Genomic DNA, 20,802 nt, shown 5'->3' with positions numbered 1-20,802 from the left:
GAACATCTGCCGGGTTGAAGCACCTCAGTCTTGACTAGTTTGCTTCTGAGCCTATAGGAGCTGAGTTATTGTTAAGAGGAGACAAGGCTACAGTGCAGTTCCACCAGAAAAGAAAAATCGGCTATCAATGGCCAAACATCTATGCAAAGCATATACACATCTTTTTGCCTCTATTTTAAAACATGTACCAGTCTCAAGAAGATAAGGTCTATTGGTCCCATCTTATAGGTTAATTGAGATTCCACGACATCAGGCATCTTGAAGCCAGATGTACTAGGTAAGTGGCCAAGACATAGTCACAACACTAATGTGGCTCCCAAACCTTCCAGACCATGTTCAGTGCCTGCTAGCGTTGAGGAGCAAGCCCTCCATGCATCCCATGCCTTCTCAGCTGTTTGAGTATTCCTCCATTTGGAAGGTCAAATTCAAATTCCCTCATTCGCTCACTGAACCACTGCTCCACTCCACACCAATTCTGGCTCCTCTAATAAATAAACTCCCATTGCTGATGTCCATATCAGGCCATGCTCTGCCTTGTATGGTCACTGGATGGACATGTTCTCTACCCCTTACCCCACTGGGAGTTTTGGCTACAGCTTCAATTCTGCATAATCACACACACTGCCTTATACAGGACAGTGCACACTAGTTGACAAGAGCCTGGGGATCCAACTGCACTGCCTCTGTCCAAATCTGGGCCCTAACTAGTATTTGGTATGCCTCAGGTTGCTTCTCTGGAAAAAAAGTGGGAAATAAAAATACAGATGCCTAAGGCTTAAGTGAGAATTAATTGTTATGTTCAGAAGAGATTCCTGGAACATAGTCAGGACTAGATAATTGTAACATCATAGTTAGTACCACCTTTGTTGTTAGTTTGTAGCACTTCCTTGGGTTTTGCAAAGATTAAATATATCTTTTCTTTTTGGTTGTGAGCCTTAGCCTTCAACAGCTGGGCCATCTCATAAGCCTGAGATTAAGGACATCTTATTCATATAAAACACTCTGAACAGGGATTGGCACATGGCACATACTAACCACCTGTCAGCCATTGTTACAGCTATTAATTTCAGTGTACTCAGACTTGAAAATACATGCTGATTATAGACTTTTATGTGTGTGCTGATGCCAGGTTTTTAACCCACAGAAATAAACCATTATCAGATGGTTTAAAAATATAAAATGTTAGAAATAAAAAGTTCTAAACCCTTTGTTAGAAGAAAAGCAAAAAAGAATTTGCAAGATTGAGGAAGTTTTATTACATAACAAGACTTGCCTTAGAGAAGTGAGCCACAATCTACTAAATAAAAACACATTCCAGAATGTCGGAGCACACTAAGAAAAAGGAAAACAAGAGCCACATGCATTCACATTTGGTGAGTGATGACTGTGTGCCAGCACCATTCCCAAAGTTAGTGTCACTGTTCATTTTCTGACATGCATTCACATTTGGTGAGTGATGACTGTGTGCCAGCACCATTCCCAAAGTTAGTGTCACTGTTCATTTTCTGAGTCTCTGGAAGGAAGCTACTATTTGCTAGATGAGGAAACTAAACTAGAGATTACCAGGCTAGTTCGGGGAAAATACAATGACAAAGCAAGGCTTTCGGGCTGTATGCTAATTGTCCCTGAAGATCTTACAGATCAGGAAAAAACAAACAAACCAACCAGCTGTGGGGGCGAGGAGGAGAGAGAGAGAAGGAGGGAGAGAGACAGAGATTGAGAATGACAGTTTTGTTTTGCCACGCATGGATTATTATTTCCTAAAATAAAGGGGCATTTTTAGCATGAAAACTGGGGGAAATCTCAGCAAAGACCAGTGTGCTTGTGACAAACAGAATAGTCTATGTTTCTTACCTCACCACAAGCGTATACAAACTTCACACACCTCTCCTTGAATCCACACTTGGCACCCCTGCAGCAGTCCATCTTGCCATGATTAACGTAATGCTGGCTTACATTCCCATTTCTAATCTGCAGGAAATTCAATACTGTCTGAAGCAGTACTAGAATTTGTAAAATGCAGCCAGTTCCTAGGTGTGCACAGGAAAGAGTATCAGCAGCCACAGAGGTGTAGGCTTCTGCAGAGTAAACCCATCTGAAGGCCATGGCCACACCACTGTGCTCTGCAGTACTGCTTTCCAGACCAAAAGACCTCCAGGCTTCGCCCACTTGTCCCCAGGAGCTCAAGGACATTGCCCTGATGTGACTTGCCAATGTGTATCTCTGGATTCACTGTGATTGTTTCTTCTGTGACCCACTGTGGCGACGTCATTCCCAGGAAATCACCATTCACAATGAGAACCTTTGTTCTACTGTGTCTCTTCCTACGACACTTCACCAGACAGTAAGGCCAAGATGAGGGTTACAGGATTTAAGTTCAGACACATAGTTGAATGTCTGGACTGAACCTCAGTGAAGAATATGGAAATTCACCCTTGACAAACGCCTGCTGGGAATTATTTTTAAAAGAACACAACAGTGAGTACAAAAACAAAAATTAAACATGATATCATTGTGGCATACTAGAGGAGAAAGCCATATGTGTTCACCAAATACATACTACCAGACATTATTCTGTATATTAGACAGTCCTTTACAGTGAGGAATCATCTGTCTCGAGACTTCAAGAGCTCTGAGGCTGAATGGCTGTTCTGCATTCTGGGGACTCCAGAGTTAACAAGCCATGGAGAGAAATCCTTGCCACCTTGGAGCCCTGAGGTCTGGTGTGTGTGGGGTGTGTGTGTGTGTGTGTGTGTGTGTGTGTGTGTGTGTGTGTGTGTGTGTACATTAACACTATGATAGAGACACAGCCAGAAAAGGAAGGCTGAGAGTTTGGAGGGCGAGTTATTATGAACACAATGGCCACAGAAGGCTACACTATCCGTGTGATGAGAATCAGGGAACACGAGAATGACGGTGAGGGAAAGGTTAGGAGTTGGTGGGGTAGCGAGTACTGTGGCTGTCTAGGCAAAGGATGGTCCAAGCAGAGGGAAGTACAACACATGAAGATCCAGAGGTAGAAGAGCGAAGAGCGGCGACTCTTCCTAGAATGGTAAGAGGCAAGAGGTAAGGTCAGAGCTGGTAGGCAGCCTGACTACGTGGGCTGCCTTGTGTGAGAAAAAGAGCCACAGAGGGCTTTGACCAGAGAGAACAGCATGGTCCATCTTGAGTTTTAGCACAGGGTCCAGGGGGTCCTTTGCTGGAAGCTGTCCTGCGTACCGTAGAGAGGTTAGCCCATCCCTGCACTCTACCTGCTTAAGGTTAAGCACAGCTCTCTTCCCACAGTGACAACTAAGGGTCTCCAGAGGGAGACAGATTTAATCTCTGACTGAAAAGCATGTGGGTATTTTTTTATTTAATTTTATGTTTGTGTGCACATATATGTGTGTGTGTGTACATGTTCACATGTATGTGCGAGTACACTGTGTACAGGGTAGTTTGTCTGTGTGAATATATACCCATGTGAAGACTAGAGGTCAACTTTGGGTGCCTTCCTCAGTCACTCTTCACCTTATTTCTTTGAGACAGAGTCTCTCACTTTCATCTGAAACTTTTCAACTCAGACAGACTGGTTTGGCAGAAGTTCGTCTCTACTTCCCCGGTGCTGGGATTACAACTGCCAACCACCATTCATGGCATCTTCACATGGGCTTTTGGAATAAAACTCAGGTCCTCTTATTTGTGTGGCAAGCACTTTACTGACTGACTCATGGTCTCAGTCCTAAAAGAAAAAAATGACTTTAATAAGAATATTGTAGCTGAGAGAGTTAAGAGATTGAAGCAATAGCCCAGGTAAGGACTGACACTGACTAGGTCAGTGTCACAGCAGAGAAATAGGCAAGACATAGGTGAATTTTGGAACATTCTAGACCAGTGGTTGTCAACTTTCCTACTGATTAAACCCTTTAATACAGCTCATCATGTCATGGTGACCCCCAGCCACAAAATTATTTTTGTAGCTACTTAATAACTGCAATTTTGCTATTGTTATGAATTTTAATTTATTTATCTGATATGAAGACTATCTAATATGGATCCCCTGGAAAGGATCATTCAACCCCAAGGGTATCAAGACCCACAGATTGAGATCACTGATCTAAACAATACAATGGAAGCTAGGTGGTGGTGGCACACTCCTTTAATCCCAGCACTCAGGAGACAGAGGCAGGCAGATCTCTGTGAGTTCAAGACCAGTCTGGTCTACAGAGCGAGTTCCAGGACAGGTTCCAAAGCAATACAGAAGAACCCTGTCTCGAAAAACAAAAACCAATACAATGGATAAATGGCCTTGTTACAAGAGTCTGCAACTCTCATTACAACTTTTTCCCAACCAGGACTTAAGGGATGCCCTAGTAACGACTCCAAATTAAAAACAATGAGAAGACCCTGAACCACAAGAAGCACATTTAAAGTCACACAACAAATGTGAATTACAATACCATTAGGACAACTGTCATAAACAGTATAAGGAAATGTCACCCACTCCAGATATTCACAGACTTTATTTAACTGGTTTATTTCAAAGAGCATATGTCTCCTCCATCCTATCTGGCACCTGCGACTAGTACCAACATGTGAAACTCTTTATGTCCACTTACCCACGGTTTTCATTCCCCATGCTAGCCAGATAGCTACAGAGGACATGTGCTCCTGGGTGCTATTCTTGCTGACTGGGACAAAGAACAGAACCAAAGCCTTCCATATAAGTATCAGGGCACTCACTGGCTTTCTCCAGAGCATATTTTCCTCACTCCCTCAAACTCATTTAATGTATTACCCATTATCAAGATGTTCTAAACAGTCCAGTTAATTCATTTCTTTCAGGAACACACACACATACACACACACACTCATTCTGGCCATGTGAGCATTTGCTTATAGAAGCAAAAGCAGGGACTGCTCAGTAAAACACTGGTCCCTTCAGCCACATGCAGATAAAGCCCTAACAAGCATAACCAACAATACCCCTTACACAATATCACTGAGCACCCAATACACACAATCCATGTTCACATACACAATAGCCATTATAAAAGGAGCCACCAGTGAAAGGCCAAATTAATACATCTCAATGCCTAACACATTTCCTTCCACTCTGCCACAAGCATGTGCAAAAAGCCTGCTTTAGCAAGGGCAGCCAGGGACATCTGCTCTTCCCAAAGTTTGTTCACCTAACTGGATTCAAGGTCCTGTCCCAGGCCTGATGGAAAGTAACCTGGCTCCACTTACAGCAGTTAAGACTCATCCCCCTTCTCTCCAAAAGCAAGGATTCCACCCCTCACTTCTGCCTCCGTGGTCCTTCAGTCCCCTGAGCGCAAGGCCCTCTGCCCCTCTGCAAGGAGAACCTCACTCATCTAGACCCCAGTGACAATTGATGGGCAAAGTGACGATGCTTCCGACCTCAGCCTCATCTCATCTCACAAATGCACCGGGTGGAAATAAAGCCCTTCTTTTGGCTATCACAGATTGCAGGGACCGCCCCCCTCTCCGTAAACATTACACATAAGAAGTGCTAGGGATCCAGAGGGATCAAAGAGTGAAAAAGGAAGAAAACCGATACTGCCAGGCAAATAGCAATGGACAGTGATGCAAAGGCTAAGGGTGTTGCAGGTGTACAGAGGTGGGAGGCACCAGACCAGAGGGCATCTTCACTCCAGTCCCAAAGTTTTTGAAGTGTCTGGGGAATTAAACGTGTGTAGCAGTCAAAAAGAGATCATTCCCAACCGTCGCAGGCCTCTGATCTAGCTTGTCTTCCTTCCTTCCTTCCCTTCTTCCTCCCTCCCTCCCTCCTTTTTGCATTGGCTAGAAGCTCTATTCCTAAGAACTTGAGGAGACACGCCCACCCACTGCCCCCCCCGGGGGGGGCAGGAGACTCAGATGCTCCGGAGTGGCAGGTGGCAGAAAAAGCCCAGGTGAACTTCGCCTAGAGACCACCTCGAGTAGTCTCTCCTAAAGAGGAGATGCTCCTACAAGGAAATGCTCCAGGCCAATTTATTGCTTCCCTGGAGCATCGGATCTCCATCCACTCCAAGCTCTCCCTCTCCGAGCCCTCAGTCTGCCCTGATCTTCAGAAAAACTCTGCAGCTGGGTAGCACCAGGTCAGGGTGTCACGGCCCGTGTCCGGTGCTTCTCCTACCCCACCTCGGCCGGGTACTGCCCCAGCCCCCATTCAACTCAGCAGCTGGCATGTGCATCCGAGGGTCCCCGCACCTGGATGAGCCATTCCAAGAGACCCATGGTGCCCCCCAAGTGCCTGTCAAACACCCTAGGATGCGAGCAAATCATCTGAGAGCAGGACCCCAGATGCAAGTTGTCCTGTACCCCAAGGCAAGGGCACAGGGTCCTTGTCCCACAGCTAGTCAGACCGGCGGTTCTCGCCCCAGGGTAGCAAGCTCGGGGCCCCTGGGCCTCCAGCCGCGCCCCCCTCCAGCTGTCACCACTCACCTGCTCTTCAGAGGTTGACTTTTGAGTTCGTAATAGGTTTTGGGTTCTTCGTGAAACTCCTCCCCGACTTCAAAATCCGCCACGATCCCAGATTCTGACTGCATGGCTCCCACTTTCCCGTCTTCCACTGCTTGGAACTCGGAGCAGAACCCCGGCACCTGACGAAGATGGGGGGACTTGGGTCCCCCAAGCCACGCACCCCGCGCAGTGCCCGGCTAAGCCCGCTAGCCGGCCACCCGCCCCGGCGCGGTGAGTTTACACTCACACCAGAGCGGGAGGGGCCTAGCCCGATGCATCCTGGGATTTGTAGTTCCTTCCGTGCAGAGCATACCAGCTCTCCAGGAGAGCAGCTTCCTCAAAGACTACAACTCCCAGAAGACTAAGCCGGGGAGCGGCAACGTGGTGTATACCGATACTGCAAGTCCTGTTTGGATTCCTTGTCAATGTCAGCAGCTCCTCTCCGTGCCTCTCGTTTGTCTCAAGGGTACAGACCTGGCTGTTTAATATTAATAACAACGGACTCAGCCTGGTCTTCTACTGTCCCTCCCAACTCAGACATCTGTGAGAGCACGCCAAGTGTTCTTTTAAAAAATAAAACACTAAAGGGTTTGGCACTAGAAAAGTTTCAGAGTTAAAGCCCATTTTAAAATAAAAGGGCTTTCTATTCGTCCCCCCAACCCCCCCAAAATAGCTTCTCCAGGCTGGGGCGACACATCATCTTGTCCTCAACTGAAATAGGGTGTTGGAAACTACTCTTTTGTAATGAGAACATTATTGGAGAAGTTGTTCTTGTGCGTTCCTTTTCTGGAACTCACTCAAGTCTGGGCTCTCACAATACTCTTCATCAGCTGAAAGGCTCCTTTCCTTTTATCCAATTAGTCACCTTTAATCCAAAGCAGCACTTGGAGGATTCAGTTCATTTTAAAAGGCACCAAGTAACCAAACAGCTTCGTCGCTGTCTGCTTTCAATTTCTCAGCTGGCTGGGAGTTCAAGAGAGATTGTCCTAACTTTGGAAGCCTGTGCTGCTTCAAGGCACTGAGCTAGGTAATGTATTAAATTACTGCACTTTAGCCATTACCTGTCTTTTAATTAGTTCCGGTAGGATTCTTCATATCACCAAAAAACAAAAAAAACAAAAAACAAAAAACAAAAAAACCCTGCTTTGAGACATCAACGTTAAGATTGTAGAAATTCTGATTTCCCCGAACAAATCCTGTGCAATCTTAGGCAGGTCAGTTTGAATCCTAGAAACCTCAATTTCCTCATTTATAAGAGATTAGGAAACCTGTTTGAGTTGGTGTTGCAAGGTCAAAAGTAAGACAAATAGACTGGCAATCTGTGAAACTGCTGGGCAGGCAAGATGGGTCAGTAAGCCAATGTGCTTGTCCACAAGCATGGCAACTGAGACTGATCCCCAGGACCCCTAAGTGGAAGTAGGTAACTATTAACTCCCGAAAGCTGTCTTCTGACAGCTACATGCAGGTGCCCACACATGTACACATGCAAACACACCCAATCTATTAATTAACTAGTTAATTAAAATACTGCTCAGAGAACATTAATTTTGGCTGTTTCTTTTGCCCATCTTAAGACACTCTTTTCAAACTAGCGTCTCTTCATCTGTTTTCACTTTCAGAAGTCATAAATTAAATGATTGCCCTAAGAAGTCTACACGGGTGGTTGGGCACCTCCTGGAAGTTACCCACTCCCATCTCTTGCCTCACAAAGAAGCACTTTTTAAAATTTCATATCAGAACGATTACCAATAGGAGTGAGTGATTGAGAACTGAGGATCTGGGGAAATGCACAATGCATTGAGGTAGCAATTACCAAAGTTCTGTAGCTAAATATAGTTCCCCAAATACTTCTTTAGGTCTTTACAATAATAATACATGACAGGATATCTGGAATCACCCTTCAAGATGTTCTTTGATATATGAACTACTAGAAATTAGATTTCAGGGGTGATGTAATGGGAGGGAAAAGGAAAGCAAGAAGGGAATATGTATTTAGACTCCTAATCTCATCCAGGTCCTCCATTATCAGTGCTGGAATTGGGAGGAAGAACTGATAGACTTGGAGCAATTCCAGGAATTTGATCCAGTGTGACCCATTGATGCTAAGCACTGTGCATGACACCAGCAAGCTTTCTGGCCCAATGCCATTGGGTCCCACATTGAGAAACACTGGGCCTCTTCATTGTCTGAATCTCATGGCCTGCTGGACCCTCAGGCAAGTAGGACTGGGGAAGGGCGGGTCCAGCAGGATGGTGAGTGTTGACCACTCAGACCCCCCTCCTAATTACCAGAGAGAACCACACTGAGTTGGGAGACCTGTGGAAGCAGAGTCTGGCTTTAATGTAACAGGCATGTGCTTATCAGGGTTGAGAAAGAGGGTGGGGACCTCAGGATGGGGTAAGGTGTGAGGGTCAATAATATTCCACCACCACCACCACGTTAACAGTAGCTGGGCAGAGGTAGTTGTGTTTTTGTTTTTAATTTAAATTTAAATTAGAAACAAGGTTGCTTCACATGTCAATCCCAGGTCCCTCTCCGTTTCCCTCCCCTCCTCCCACACCCTCCCACCAACCCCCTTAATGCCCCCTCATTTCCCCAGGGAGGGTGAGGCCCTCCATGGGGGTGTCCATAGTCTGTCATTTCATCCAGGGCAGGGCCTAGACCCTCCCTCAAGAGTTCAGGATGAGAGAGCATCTCTCATTGTGGGATGGACACCCAAAGTCCATTTGTATGCCAGGGATAAATACTGATCTACCACCCAAGGCCCAATAGATTACCTTGGCCTCCTCACTGACACCCACATTCAGGGGTTCTTGATCAGCCCCATGCTGGATTCTCAGCCATCAGTCTGGGATTCAAGAGCTAACCCTTGTCAGGTCAGCTGTTTCTGGGGGTTAAACAAGCCCAGTCTTAACCCCTGTGCTCATCAGTCCTCCCTCTCTGTCACTGGATTTCTGGAGTTCAGCTCAGTGCTTAGCTGTGGGAATCTGCCTCTGCTTCCATCAGCCACTGAATGAAGGTTTTGTTTCCCAGACTCTCTGGCCATGGGATTGTAGGCTGGCACTCACCAGATCTATATCTAAAATCCACATATGAGACAGTTCATACATTTGTGACTGGGTTCCCTCACTCAGGATGGTTTCTTCTAGTGCCATCCATTTGCCTGCAAATTTCAGGATTCCATTGTTTTTTTTTCTGCTGAATAGTACTCCATTGTGTAAATGTACCACATTTTCTCTATCCACTCTTCAGTTGAGGGGCATCTAGGTTGCTTCCAAGTTCTGGCTATTACAAATAACACTGCTATGAACATAGTGGAGCAGATGTCCTTGTTGTATGAATGTGCTTCTTTTGGATATATGCCTAAGAGTGGAATTGCTGGGTCTTGTGGTAGGCTTATTCCCATTTTTCTAAGGAATCTCCATACTGATTTCCAAAGTGGCTGTACAAGTTGGCACTCCCACCAGCAGTGGAGGAGTGTTCCCCTCTCTCCACAACCTCTCCAGCATAAACTATCGTTAGTATTTTTTATTTTAGCCATTCTGACAGGAGTAAGATGGTATCTCAGAGTTGTTTTGATTTGCATTTCCCAGATGTCTAGGGATATTGAGCACTTTCTCAAGTGCCTCTCAGCCATTTTAGACTCCTCTATTGAGAATTCTCTATTTAGTTCTTTTGCTGAGACAGGTCGCCAAAATCTAGCCAAGCTTAGGAAGTTCCACTAGGCCTTGCATCCAGGCTTTTTTAGGCCCAACAATGGCCCACTGTGAGTCTTTTAACCTGAAAAAAAGCTATGTACCTCCTTCTTGGGATACACAGATAAAAGAACATTGTGCCTAATTGTAATGAAACAGTCCATTATGTCATTCTTTGTATAGGACAGCGAACGATAGTCCAGACCTAAAGGATCACCCTTTAAGAAAAAAATGAGAAAATTCAAGACTTCTGGACTCTTCTACATTGAAGTACAGTTTCCAGAGCGATCTCTGGGGTATAGCTATGAGCTGGGATTGTCTTCAGACTACACAGATAGCTGCTATTTTCCCCTCTTACATCTTTTCTTTGGGCTCATTCTATTTTCTGATCAGAAAACCTTCCCAGGGTTACCTGTTACAGTGCTGCATGCCACCCTGGGGGGGTGGGCATGTGACTTCGTCCTCACCATTATAGAGTCCCATCTTTTAAAGTACTTTTTGATCTATTATTGGGCATTTACATATGTACACACAATGTATCTTGGTTAGGATCATTGTGTATTTCCTTCCCTTATCCTCTCCCACTCCCTATGGAGCCTTCTGCATCCCAACACAGGTCTCTTCTACTTCCACATTTACTGCTTTAAATAGTTTACAGAGTTTAATTAGGGTTGTTTGCATGTGCATGGATGTGAGGTGACTTCCTGAATCTTCAGCAGTTTACCAGTGGCTCTGCCCATTATGATACCATGTTTTAGCCATAGTAATTTCTTTAGGAAATGACAAGGGACCCTAACATCACTGTAAATCCTCTTTGGGAATTTACCTTATTCTGGTTTTGGTAATTCTGGGCTCTAAACCACTGAGCTGTCTCTCCAGACCTATTATTTTTACAGTTTTGAAAAAACAAATACCATGAAACAAAGGGGAAAGTAAAAATTATCATCAGTTTTTGGAGATATAATTACACTTCAATTTTTAAAAACAGAAAAAGAGGAATATCCCCTAAATACACTGCGTGGAATGCATTGGTACCGTCACTAAAACAAACTTACCAGCCCAAATTGAATAATGTCCTTATGTCTGATAATGGCAATATGCTTTTGTTGTTGATTTGTTTGTTTTTTGCTGGGGATGGAACCCAGGTCCTCCCTCATAATAGACAAGCATTCTACCACTGAATCGTACCCTCTCCATCACCGTATTTTTTTAAATTTCTTAACTTGGAAGAACACACGAAGTACTTCTAAGTGAGATGTCTTATACTGTTTCCTCCCTTTCTAATCACAAAAGGCATGGGGAAAGGAGCAATGATAAATGAATGCTGATGTGTTGAAGTTAGGTGATGGTGTACAAGAATTTGCCATATGCGTGTGCGTGTGCACACACACACACACTCACACACATAATGTGTTTGTGCTCACATGTGTAAGGCTGAATATGTGTCTAAAGGTCAGAGTCAAGCTTGCATGTCATTCCTCAGGTGACATCCACCTAGTTTTATGAGACAGTGTCTCATTGTCCTGAAGTTCACCAATTCAGCTAGAGTACTTAGCCAGTGAACCCCAGGGATTCATCTGCCTCATCAGCACTGAAGTTATAATCACAATCCATCTGTCTAGTCCGGCTCTCTCTCTCTCTCTCTCTCTCTCTCTCTCTCTCTCTCTCTCTCTCTCTCTCTCTCTCTCTGTCTCTGTCTCTCTCTCTGTCTCTGTCTCTGTCTCTGTCTCTCTCTCTGTCTCTGTCTCTCTCTGTCTCTGTCTGTCTCTCTCTGTTCTCTGTCTCTCTCTGTCTGTCTCTCTCTGTTCTCTGTCTGTCTGTCTCTCTCTGTCTCTCTCTCTCTCTCTGTCTCTCTCTCTCTCTGTCTCTCTCTCTCTGTCTTTCTCTCTCACTCTCTGGTTCTGGGAATTGAACTCAGAACCCTATGCTTGCACGGCAAGTGAGCTTTCTCCTGAGTCACCATGACCGAGTGTTTCCAAGAAAGGAGACTTTGTCATAATGATTTTAAATTTCTTCTACTTTATTATTATAGGGAGGAGAACACACCAAAAGGTGCATATGTAGAGGTCAGATGGCAATTCCCTGGAGTCACTTGTCTTTCCACTCTTAGGCAAGTTCTATGGATCAAACTCAGACCATCAAGCTTGTGTGACAATAACTCTTAAAGGCTGAACCACCTCTATAGGCACTCATAATGACTTTTAACTGAGTAAAATTCTGATAAAAATAAATTTAAAAGTATGTCACTTCAAAGGAAAATAAGAGGGGACACAAGGAAGGTGTGGAAACAGATTAGTACATGGAGTGTTTGAGGAAAAGAGCCAGTGGGAATTTGCTAAGGTGGGTTCAGCAGAAAGAGACTTATAGGAAATGCAGACTCTCTGGACCTTCAGGGAATGCAACAGAGTCAACATGTAAATCTGCCTGTAGGAGCAACTGGGTAGGTAACTCCTGTCATGATAGAACTAGGCTAGGGAGCCACCACCGAAACCTCCATTGGACAGTAAACATCAGTTTGCACCCAAAACACTAGACACGGTCACAATATCACATTTGGAGACAGAAAATGGCCACAGCCACCAAAATCATTTCAGTACAGTCCTGACCACTTCACCTCTTTACCGTCCAACCCAAAGTCAATGCTCGATTTAATTGGTAGGTCCAGGTTTTGTGCCCTAATCTGAAAGGAACCTCACTATCTCGTTTCCAGTACACTCTTTCTTTCACAGCTTCAGAGAATATGAAATATTTTAATTATTTTGCAGTTTCCTTGGTAGCAATAAACTGAACCATATACACAAAAACCCATAAATCTGCCTAAACCCCACTCCTTTTTAAACAGAACTTAATCTTTTGTTGTTGTTGTTTTGTTTTGTTTCTGTTGTTCAAGACAGGATTTCTTTGTATGGTCCTGGCTGTCTTGGAACATGCTCTGTAGACCAGACTGGTCTCCAACTCACAGAGATCCGCCTACCTCTGCCTCCCAAATGCTGGGATTAAAAGTGTGCGTCACCACTGCCCACCCAGAATTTACTCTTATTCTACCTTTGAAAAAATATGTTCATGGACACAGGAGAGAACAGGAGGGTGTCCTGTTGTCTAAGAAGAGTCCCATATAACAATAAATGTAAATAACCGAGCCAAGGAAAATGGCTGCCAGGGATGGGAAGGGGTTAGCAGCCACGATTGCCACATTTCCCAGCATATGTTATTCCTGTTTGCCAGAGCAGGAGAGTCTGTGCCAAAGTGTGGGTCTTGCCCCAGGAAAACAAGTGAAGCTGCACCCTGTTCAGAGATAGAGCATGAAAAACGTGTAGGTAAGTTCCATTACGTAAATTTGTTCCGTTACTCATTAGGATTATTTAGTAACACATCCATTATATTTCTTTTCGAGTTTCACCATAGGCTTAGATTTTATTTCAAAAAACAATTATCAAGTGCAAGCTCAAAATGTCATCTACATGTTCAGAGGTACTCAGGACAACCCTGTGGTCATCTATTGCAAAGGAGTCTGTGGGGATCCTGCTCTCCCAGCATCCGGGTATTTTGCTCTTGCAAGTGCAGTTTGATACAATTTTCTAGAGCCACTAGAGAGATTCAAGGAACAGGGAGCAAAAGTTGCATTGTGCAGAGCAAGAGCAGAAAGTATGACAACTTTCTCAAAGTGCTATCATAAGCAGATATCATCAGAGTTACTGTGGGATCCCAATCACACTGCAGATTGCCAGACTGAGATCATGGATGGAGGACCAAGAATCCGCCAGCTTCCCAATGAGTTCTATTGTTTGTTTTTGAGACAGGCTCTCACCATGTAGTTCTGTCTGTCCTGGAATTAACTATGTAGACAAGGCTGGCATCAAACATACAGAGCTCTGCCTGCCTCTGCCTTCTGAATGCTGGAATCAGAGGACTGCACCACCATAACTGGCTTGATTTAAAAAAAAAAAGGAAAAGAAAAGAAACTCTTTTACATTTATTTGTGTGAGGATGAGGTGCGTTCTGTGGCTGGTGTGTGGAAGACGAGAGGATTGTCAGGGCCCATAACGATGGCTCATCTTCATCTTGGCTCAAGGTCAGAGAGTTCAAAACTGTCCTTAGTACGTCATAAGGCCTGAATGTCTAAGGCATGGCTACTGTAGGATGTTTTGATCTTGGTAGAGGATGTCTTATCTAAATAACAACAGACTTGGTCTGAGGTGTGGTTACTCTTAACCCTCAAGACCACCAGATAATGGGAAACTGAGTCTAAGATGTGGTTACCAAATGTTTGGAGAATTAAAGGAAAAAGTCTGTTTCTTATACATGATAAAGAAGCCTTTTGGTATGCCCCCCTTTTGGTTAGGGTACTTAAGAATGTTGAAGAATAAACTTGGGGCATCCGGTATTCACTGAATTGCCCTCCCAACTCTATCCTGTGTCTCTTTTTTTTGTAGCATCTTTACCTGCTGTTTCTCAATCTACACTCCTGCACCCAGGTACAAACTGGGCGTCAGCTGGATCATACTGATGCCCCACAAAGACAGGCTACAACAGATTGGTAGCCACAACGTGGGGCTACCACAGATGGTAATGACAGAGGACAACTACCATGAGCTGGTTTTCTTCTTCCACCATGTAGGTTCTGGGAATTAAACTTAGGTAGGTGGTCAGTCATGGTGGCAAGCATCCTTAACTGCCAAGCTAGCTCCCAGAGAGTTCCTTTGTGTGAAAACTTTCGGAGCCTTTTTAACACAATCTTTTATTAATTCTTAGAGAATTTCATACAATATATTTTGATCATAGTCAGCCCTAACGCCTCCCAAATTCCTAAATTTACTATCACCTCCCAACTTCCCATGCCTTTTTTTTGTTTTGTTTTGTTTTTAAATAACCTAACAAGTCCAGTTTGTGCTGCCCATAAACTCATGGGTGTGAGACCATCCACTGAAGTGTGGCTGACGTATTAGATACCACACCCTTAAAGAAAATTGGTTCTCCCTTCCCTAGAAGCCATCAACTATCCAAAGTTTCTCAGTAACTTGTGGGATCACCTCAGTTCCTTCCCTTTCCATGCTAAAATGTTGACCGATTTGATCTTGGTGTCATAATAGCAACAAGTCAGACTGGAAGAAAATGCAGTCCAAACGAAGGCACCAACATGAATCTAGAAAAAAGGCTAGAGGAAGATAGTTTTAAAACAATAATGTGACATTATGTAGATTGAGTAGGTTATATTTAAGAATGTATATGCATACACATATATGCATATGACAGCAATTAATGAAGAAAGGTATGAATTTGGAAAAGAGCAAGGAAGGATATATTGGAGAGAGGAAAGTAAGAAATGATGTAATTATACTATAAAATAAAAGAAAAAATTAAACAAACAATAATAAAATTGCATTGTAAAGCCTGAGCCACTTGGAGCCGAACAAAGTTTAGACAAGGAAGTTGGAAGAGGTTTTGCTGAGATCTGGAGGTGCTTAAATGACTTTAGAGTATGAGGGCCTCAAGAGTTGGTGTCAACTTGTGATCCTTTGGAAAGAGTCGACAGGACTGAGAGCTAAGGGAGTTTGGGAGGATTTTGCCTTCTTTAAGGCCTTTGATGGTTTATGAGCCAGAGGCAGGCAGGCAGCAACAGGCAGCTGCCATCTCAGGACTCCTGAGCAGGAGTCAGATGTGGTTACTCCAAACACAGTGCTGGAAAGTCCTGAAAGCCATGCTTTTAACTCTTGTTCCAAGGTGTCTGAGGTCACAGGGCTTGAAGCAAGAAGGAAAACACAGAATGTGTCATGAGGTAACACAACGAAAGAAGTCAAATCGCAGAGTGAGTGCTACTACATTTCTGCCTCTCCGTAAACCACTACTCACTCTCAGGTGGGGTAATTTTTGATTGGTTTCACAGTTTTCATTCGTTTGTGTGAGACAGGGTCTTATGTGTCCCAGGCTAGCCTCAAACTCACTACCTAGCTGACAATGACCTTGGCCTTCTGATCTTCCAGTTTCTACCTCCCAAGTTCTGAGATGTAATTTTTAAATATAATTTTTTATTGACACTTTGGAGATTTTACATCATGCACTCCAATCCCACTCATTTCCCAGTCCTTCCATATTCGACTTTCACCCTTGCAGTGCCTCCTTCCAAAAAGAAAATTAAAAAATAAAAATAAATATATTAATTTAAAAAACCAACACTTCACTCCTCCATCTTTCCCACTTCTCCATCGCCTCTTCATCCATCTTAGCGGCGTTTGGAGCTGCGGTGTGTCACACGGTACACCCTTTTGTCCAAACAGCTTTACTTGCAATTGTTTGGTGTAATGAGTTGTTGTCTGATGAAGGCCTCTCTACCTGTTGGCACACCATCAATACTGGCCCTCACCAAAACTCTTCTCAAGTATCCATACTCCTGTTGCCCTAAGTCATGGAGATCCCCCAGCTCTGGTTTCTTAAGGCCAGACCCTTCATGCAGGTCATAGATGTGGTAGGTGTTGGGGCGGGCCAACTCAAAGCACTGGATGTAGGCCGGAGTGTTACCTGAGTTGGTCAGGCCAAGCCTCCACTGGGACTAACCTCTCAGGCAAGGGACAGAGCCAGCTTTTCTGCACCCATACCATCTAGGGGTCTACTCTTCTGCGCTTGTGATGAGAGGTGGTGCCAGGTCTCCCAGGGCTGGGGTCATGAAAGCCAGCTCTCTGGTGTAGGGTAGGGCGGTGCCCTATCTCCCACTGCAGCAGCCCGTAGCCAGGTCTCTCAGTGTTAGCTAAGGGAGAGGCTGGCTCAGCACACCCCTTGAATTTCAACAGGAATGGTTTGCATGGCCATCCATAGCCATGGATATCAATAGAGACCCCAGATGCTGCAGGACCACAGACCCAAACCCAGACACAATCCTCAGCAGAAGCTCAGGCCCAAAGTCACCACGGTCCTGGGCAGCAGTGCATCCGTGTGGCCTTTGGTGGCAACATGGGCCATGGACTAATGTGGTAGGACCACTGACGCAAACATGGTCCTCAGCAGCAACCCAGGCCATATGTCACTTTGGCCCCAGGTATTCATGCAGGACACTCAGCTAGACATGGACCTGTGGCAGCATGGCCCTTAGGCACCAACATAGTCTCAAGTGATAGCCCAGACCCCAGGCACCCACATCGCCCTCGGTGGTAGCAGGAGCCACTTCAACACAGACCCTGGGCTGCTTGCAATAGGGGGTCACAAACCTAGACATGACCCCAGGCAGCAGCCTGGGCTTGGACATCACCACACCGCAGGTGGCAGCACAGGCCACCCACATCAGCATCTTCTTCACTGCCTTTGCCTCTCCAGTACGGTTCTCCCCATAGGACGTGGACTCTCGGCTTCTCTTTCTCTCCTATTTCTCCATCATGTGGCTGCTCATTGTAATGGAGAACCAATTGGAATCCAGCAGGCTTGTGGGTTTCTTCTACCTGACCAGGCAGAGTAGGGCTGGATGGGCCTGTTGATCCGATATACCTTTATTTTTATTTTCTTGTTGGAAAAATATCACTCATTTTTTGACATTGTAAAATGTAAGTAAGCTAAAAGGAAAGACTAATGTCTATAACCTTATTGTTGAGAACTATTCATACTTAAATATAAGTCATTGAGCATGTTCTTATAGATATGACTGAAGAAATATTTGAAAGACCACAGAATATACTGCCTTGTCTCTAAAATCTCCCTTTTGTGTAGTTATTATGGGTAATTTACATTAGCTACAGATTATTTTCATATCTTAAAATATCTAATCTGCCTTATCATATAAATTCACTAAAATTCATTCTTCAAAACTCCGCCTTAATAGACCTTAGATGGCTTCTATGATTATAAGAAAAGAAAATCTCATGAATTCTCTACCAGTAATATAATTTCCTATAAATCACTATGCCAAAAAGCATCCATGTTTGCTAGAATTGTTAAAAGAATTTTTTCTAAACACTAATCTCACCTTGATTCTTACCTGATTTCAGTTCTTTCTGGATTCCCATTGATTATTACAGCAAAAAGGTCAAGCTCTGTAACACTTGCTACCCATCTCTTCCTGTCCTGTACTCCTGACCCCCTCTCACATCTACTCAAATCATCCTTGAAGTTCTTAGACCAGTGGTTCTCCAACAACCCTTTCACAGGGGTCTCTGAGACCGTTGGAAAATACTTATATTATGTTTCATAACAGTAACAAAATTGAGTGATAAAGTAGCGATGAAAGTAATTTTATGGTTGGGGTCATCACATGAGAAACTGTATTAAAGGAGTGCACTATTAGGAAGGTTGAGAACTGCTGTCTTAGTGCCAACTTATCTCTACCTTTTCCTTCCTCTGGCTCTTTGTTCAATACCTTTATTTAGATGTTAAAACTGGGCACAACCATTGTAGGAAGCCTTGCCTGTCTCTACCCACACTCAGCACATCCCCCAATCAGTTCAGCAGCCCATTCCCAAATCCACCTCAATAGACTGTGGCATGCTGTATTCTAATTATCTACCTAACTTCCCACATGTTTCCACTAGCAGCAGCCACACACATATCTGAATTTTTACAGACTGAGGCCATGTTTGTGGCTGATTTTGAATACGTGTCTCTGTGATGAACAAATGAATTGACCATGAGGAAAAAGTTAATCTGCTTTCCATGACAGATAACTTATAATAGAACGAAGGCCGTTTACTTTTACTTGAGATTTCAGAGGGTTCAGTCTGTGGTCACATGACCTCAGTAGTCTGAGCCTGTAGAATCATGGTGTGTTATGACAGGAGCAAGTATCAGAGGCAGTCGTTTCATCTTCTGGTGGCTTCGGAGGAAGTTCAAAAAAATAGGAAGAGAATGGAACCCCCAAGTCCCTTTGAGAACATCCCCACAATAGTTTAAATTTCTAGACTCCATCTGATAATAAAGGTTGGCCACCTGGCCACTTAGATGTGGGTCTTTTGGGATCCTTATTCAAACCATAGCAGTTACATTTTTTTCCTTTCTGTAAAGATTACAAGGACACTGCAGATGAAAGTGTAATTTTTACTAGGTTGTCTGTCATATTCATGTGCACATCAGACAAATATTGATGGGACAAAATAACTGACTTTTCCATCGTCAGAACTCTCTCCCAGTCTAAATTGATTTATCAGGGTAGAAATTAGCCTGTGTCCCCAGGGCACACTGCAGATGATGAGGCTGAAACCTCTTCATTAAAACAAGAGACAGACGTGTTAGTACATGCTACTGGGTGATTTGAAGGAATGCACTGGAAAATAACTGAATGAAGCCTACTTAGCACTTATTAAAGGAACTAAAATCAGAAGCAGAAATAAACTGAGATGCCCGCACATATCCTGCCGTGAAGGCCTGCAGAGGCAATCCTCAGGAGATGCGATGTTCCCATCCATGCTAACACAAAGAGCTGTCAGGAGGTTTCAAAATCTAAGGATGCATTTGCTAGGTCACAGATGAAAATCTATTTATTTTTCTTTCCCCTAGGAATCAGTGTGAGAATGGGTGCTCAATGTCCTGCTGTTGAACTGATCTTTGGGAATAGGATGCTAAAATAGCAGGATCCAGGGGCCAAAGGTCAAGAACATTGAAAAATAGAGTGCTTCCTGCCTAGGAATAAATGAGGAAGGAAATTACCCAGGCTCTTTTACTGCTCTTATTAAGAGTTGAAATAGCATGGGTACTGGTCCAAGAATGATACACTAGCTAATACTTGTAAGATACACAGAATACTTCTCGGCATTTTGAATAGTATTGCACAAGAGTTTTGTAAAGGAAATGTATTTTTCATTCACTTAGCACATATCTGTCCAGTATTTACATAATGCCAGTCACCTTTTGAGAAAGTCTTGTTGACAGATTCAGCTAACAGATTCAGTTTGTTCCCTTTGGTCAAATACAAAGAGACAATTAAACAGATACCAACAGTCTGGCCTTTTTCTGCATCACGAGGACACATCAGCTATGTTTGAACCCTGGCTCTTCTTACATGACCTTGAGCAAGATACGTAAATCACTTTGATCCTGAGTTTGTTTGGTTTTTAATTTGTGAAACAGGATTGGTAAAACTGCATTGATTGTTGAGAGGAACAAATAGGTTATAATATTAAGTAAAGCAGCATCACTGGCAGATCTTACATGTTATCATCTCTGGTGGTTTGAATGAGAATGTTCCCATAGGTTCATATATCCGACTGTCTGGTTCCCAGTTGGTGGACTGATTAGGAAGGATTAGGAGGTATGACTTTGTTGAAGGAGGTATATCACGGGTGGCTAGCATTTTGAGGTTTCAAAAACCTAGTTTTGGTCACTCTCCCTGCTATCTGTAGATATGATGTAAATCCTCAGCTACTGCTCCAGTGCCATGCCAGCCTGCCTGCCCACTGTCATGCTCCCTGCCATGATGATCATGGGCTAACCCTCCGACACTATAAGCAAGGCACTAATTAAATGCTTTCTTTGTGTTTCTTCACAGCAGTAGAAAAGTAATCAACCATCAGTGATTATAGGGTTGTTATTGTACTTTTTCCATATTTTAGGTTTTATATGAAGAAAAGACTGCTGCAGACAATGTATGTCAATACTCCTTTCACTTCAGGAAAACCGTGTATTCAGAGTGTGTTAATGGTGTGCATAGATTAATTCATTAACTGCTGTTAGT

General features: G+C 43.9%; 1 protein-coding gene across 5 annotated transcripts in view; it reads right to left on the bottom strand.

The window, feature by feature from the left end:
• Positions 1-6,699, bottom strand: part of Mitf (melanocyte inducing transcription factor) — a 210,503-nt gene extending 203,804 nt beyond the window's left edge. For all 5 annotated transcript variants that reach the window (XM_013114106.3, XM_013114107.3, XM_021227724.2 and 2 more), the window contains exon 1: positions 6,445-6,699. In XM_013114106.3, coding sequence (XP_012969560.1) covers positions 6,445-6,548 — 104 coding nt within the window. In that variant the 5' untranslated portion in view covers positions 6,549-6,699. The remainder of the gene's footprint in view (positions 1-6,444) is intronic.
• Positions 6,700-20,802: the final 14,103 nt, after the last annotated feature.

Source organism: Mesocricetus auratus, unplaced genomic scaffold (assembly GCF_017639785.1).
Source record: "Mesocricetus auratus isolate SY011 unplaced genomic scaffold, BCM_Maur_2.0 Super-Scaffold_100676, whole genome shotgun sequence".
NCBI classification, from domain to species: domain Eukaryota; kingdom Metazoa; phylum Chordata; class Mammalia; order Rodentia; family Cricetidae; genus Mesocricetus; species Mesocricetus auratus.
This window is presented reverse-complemented; position numbering and strand designations above follow the sequence as displayed.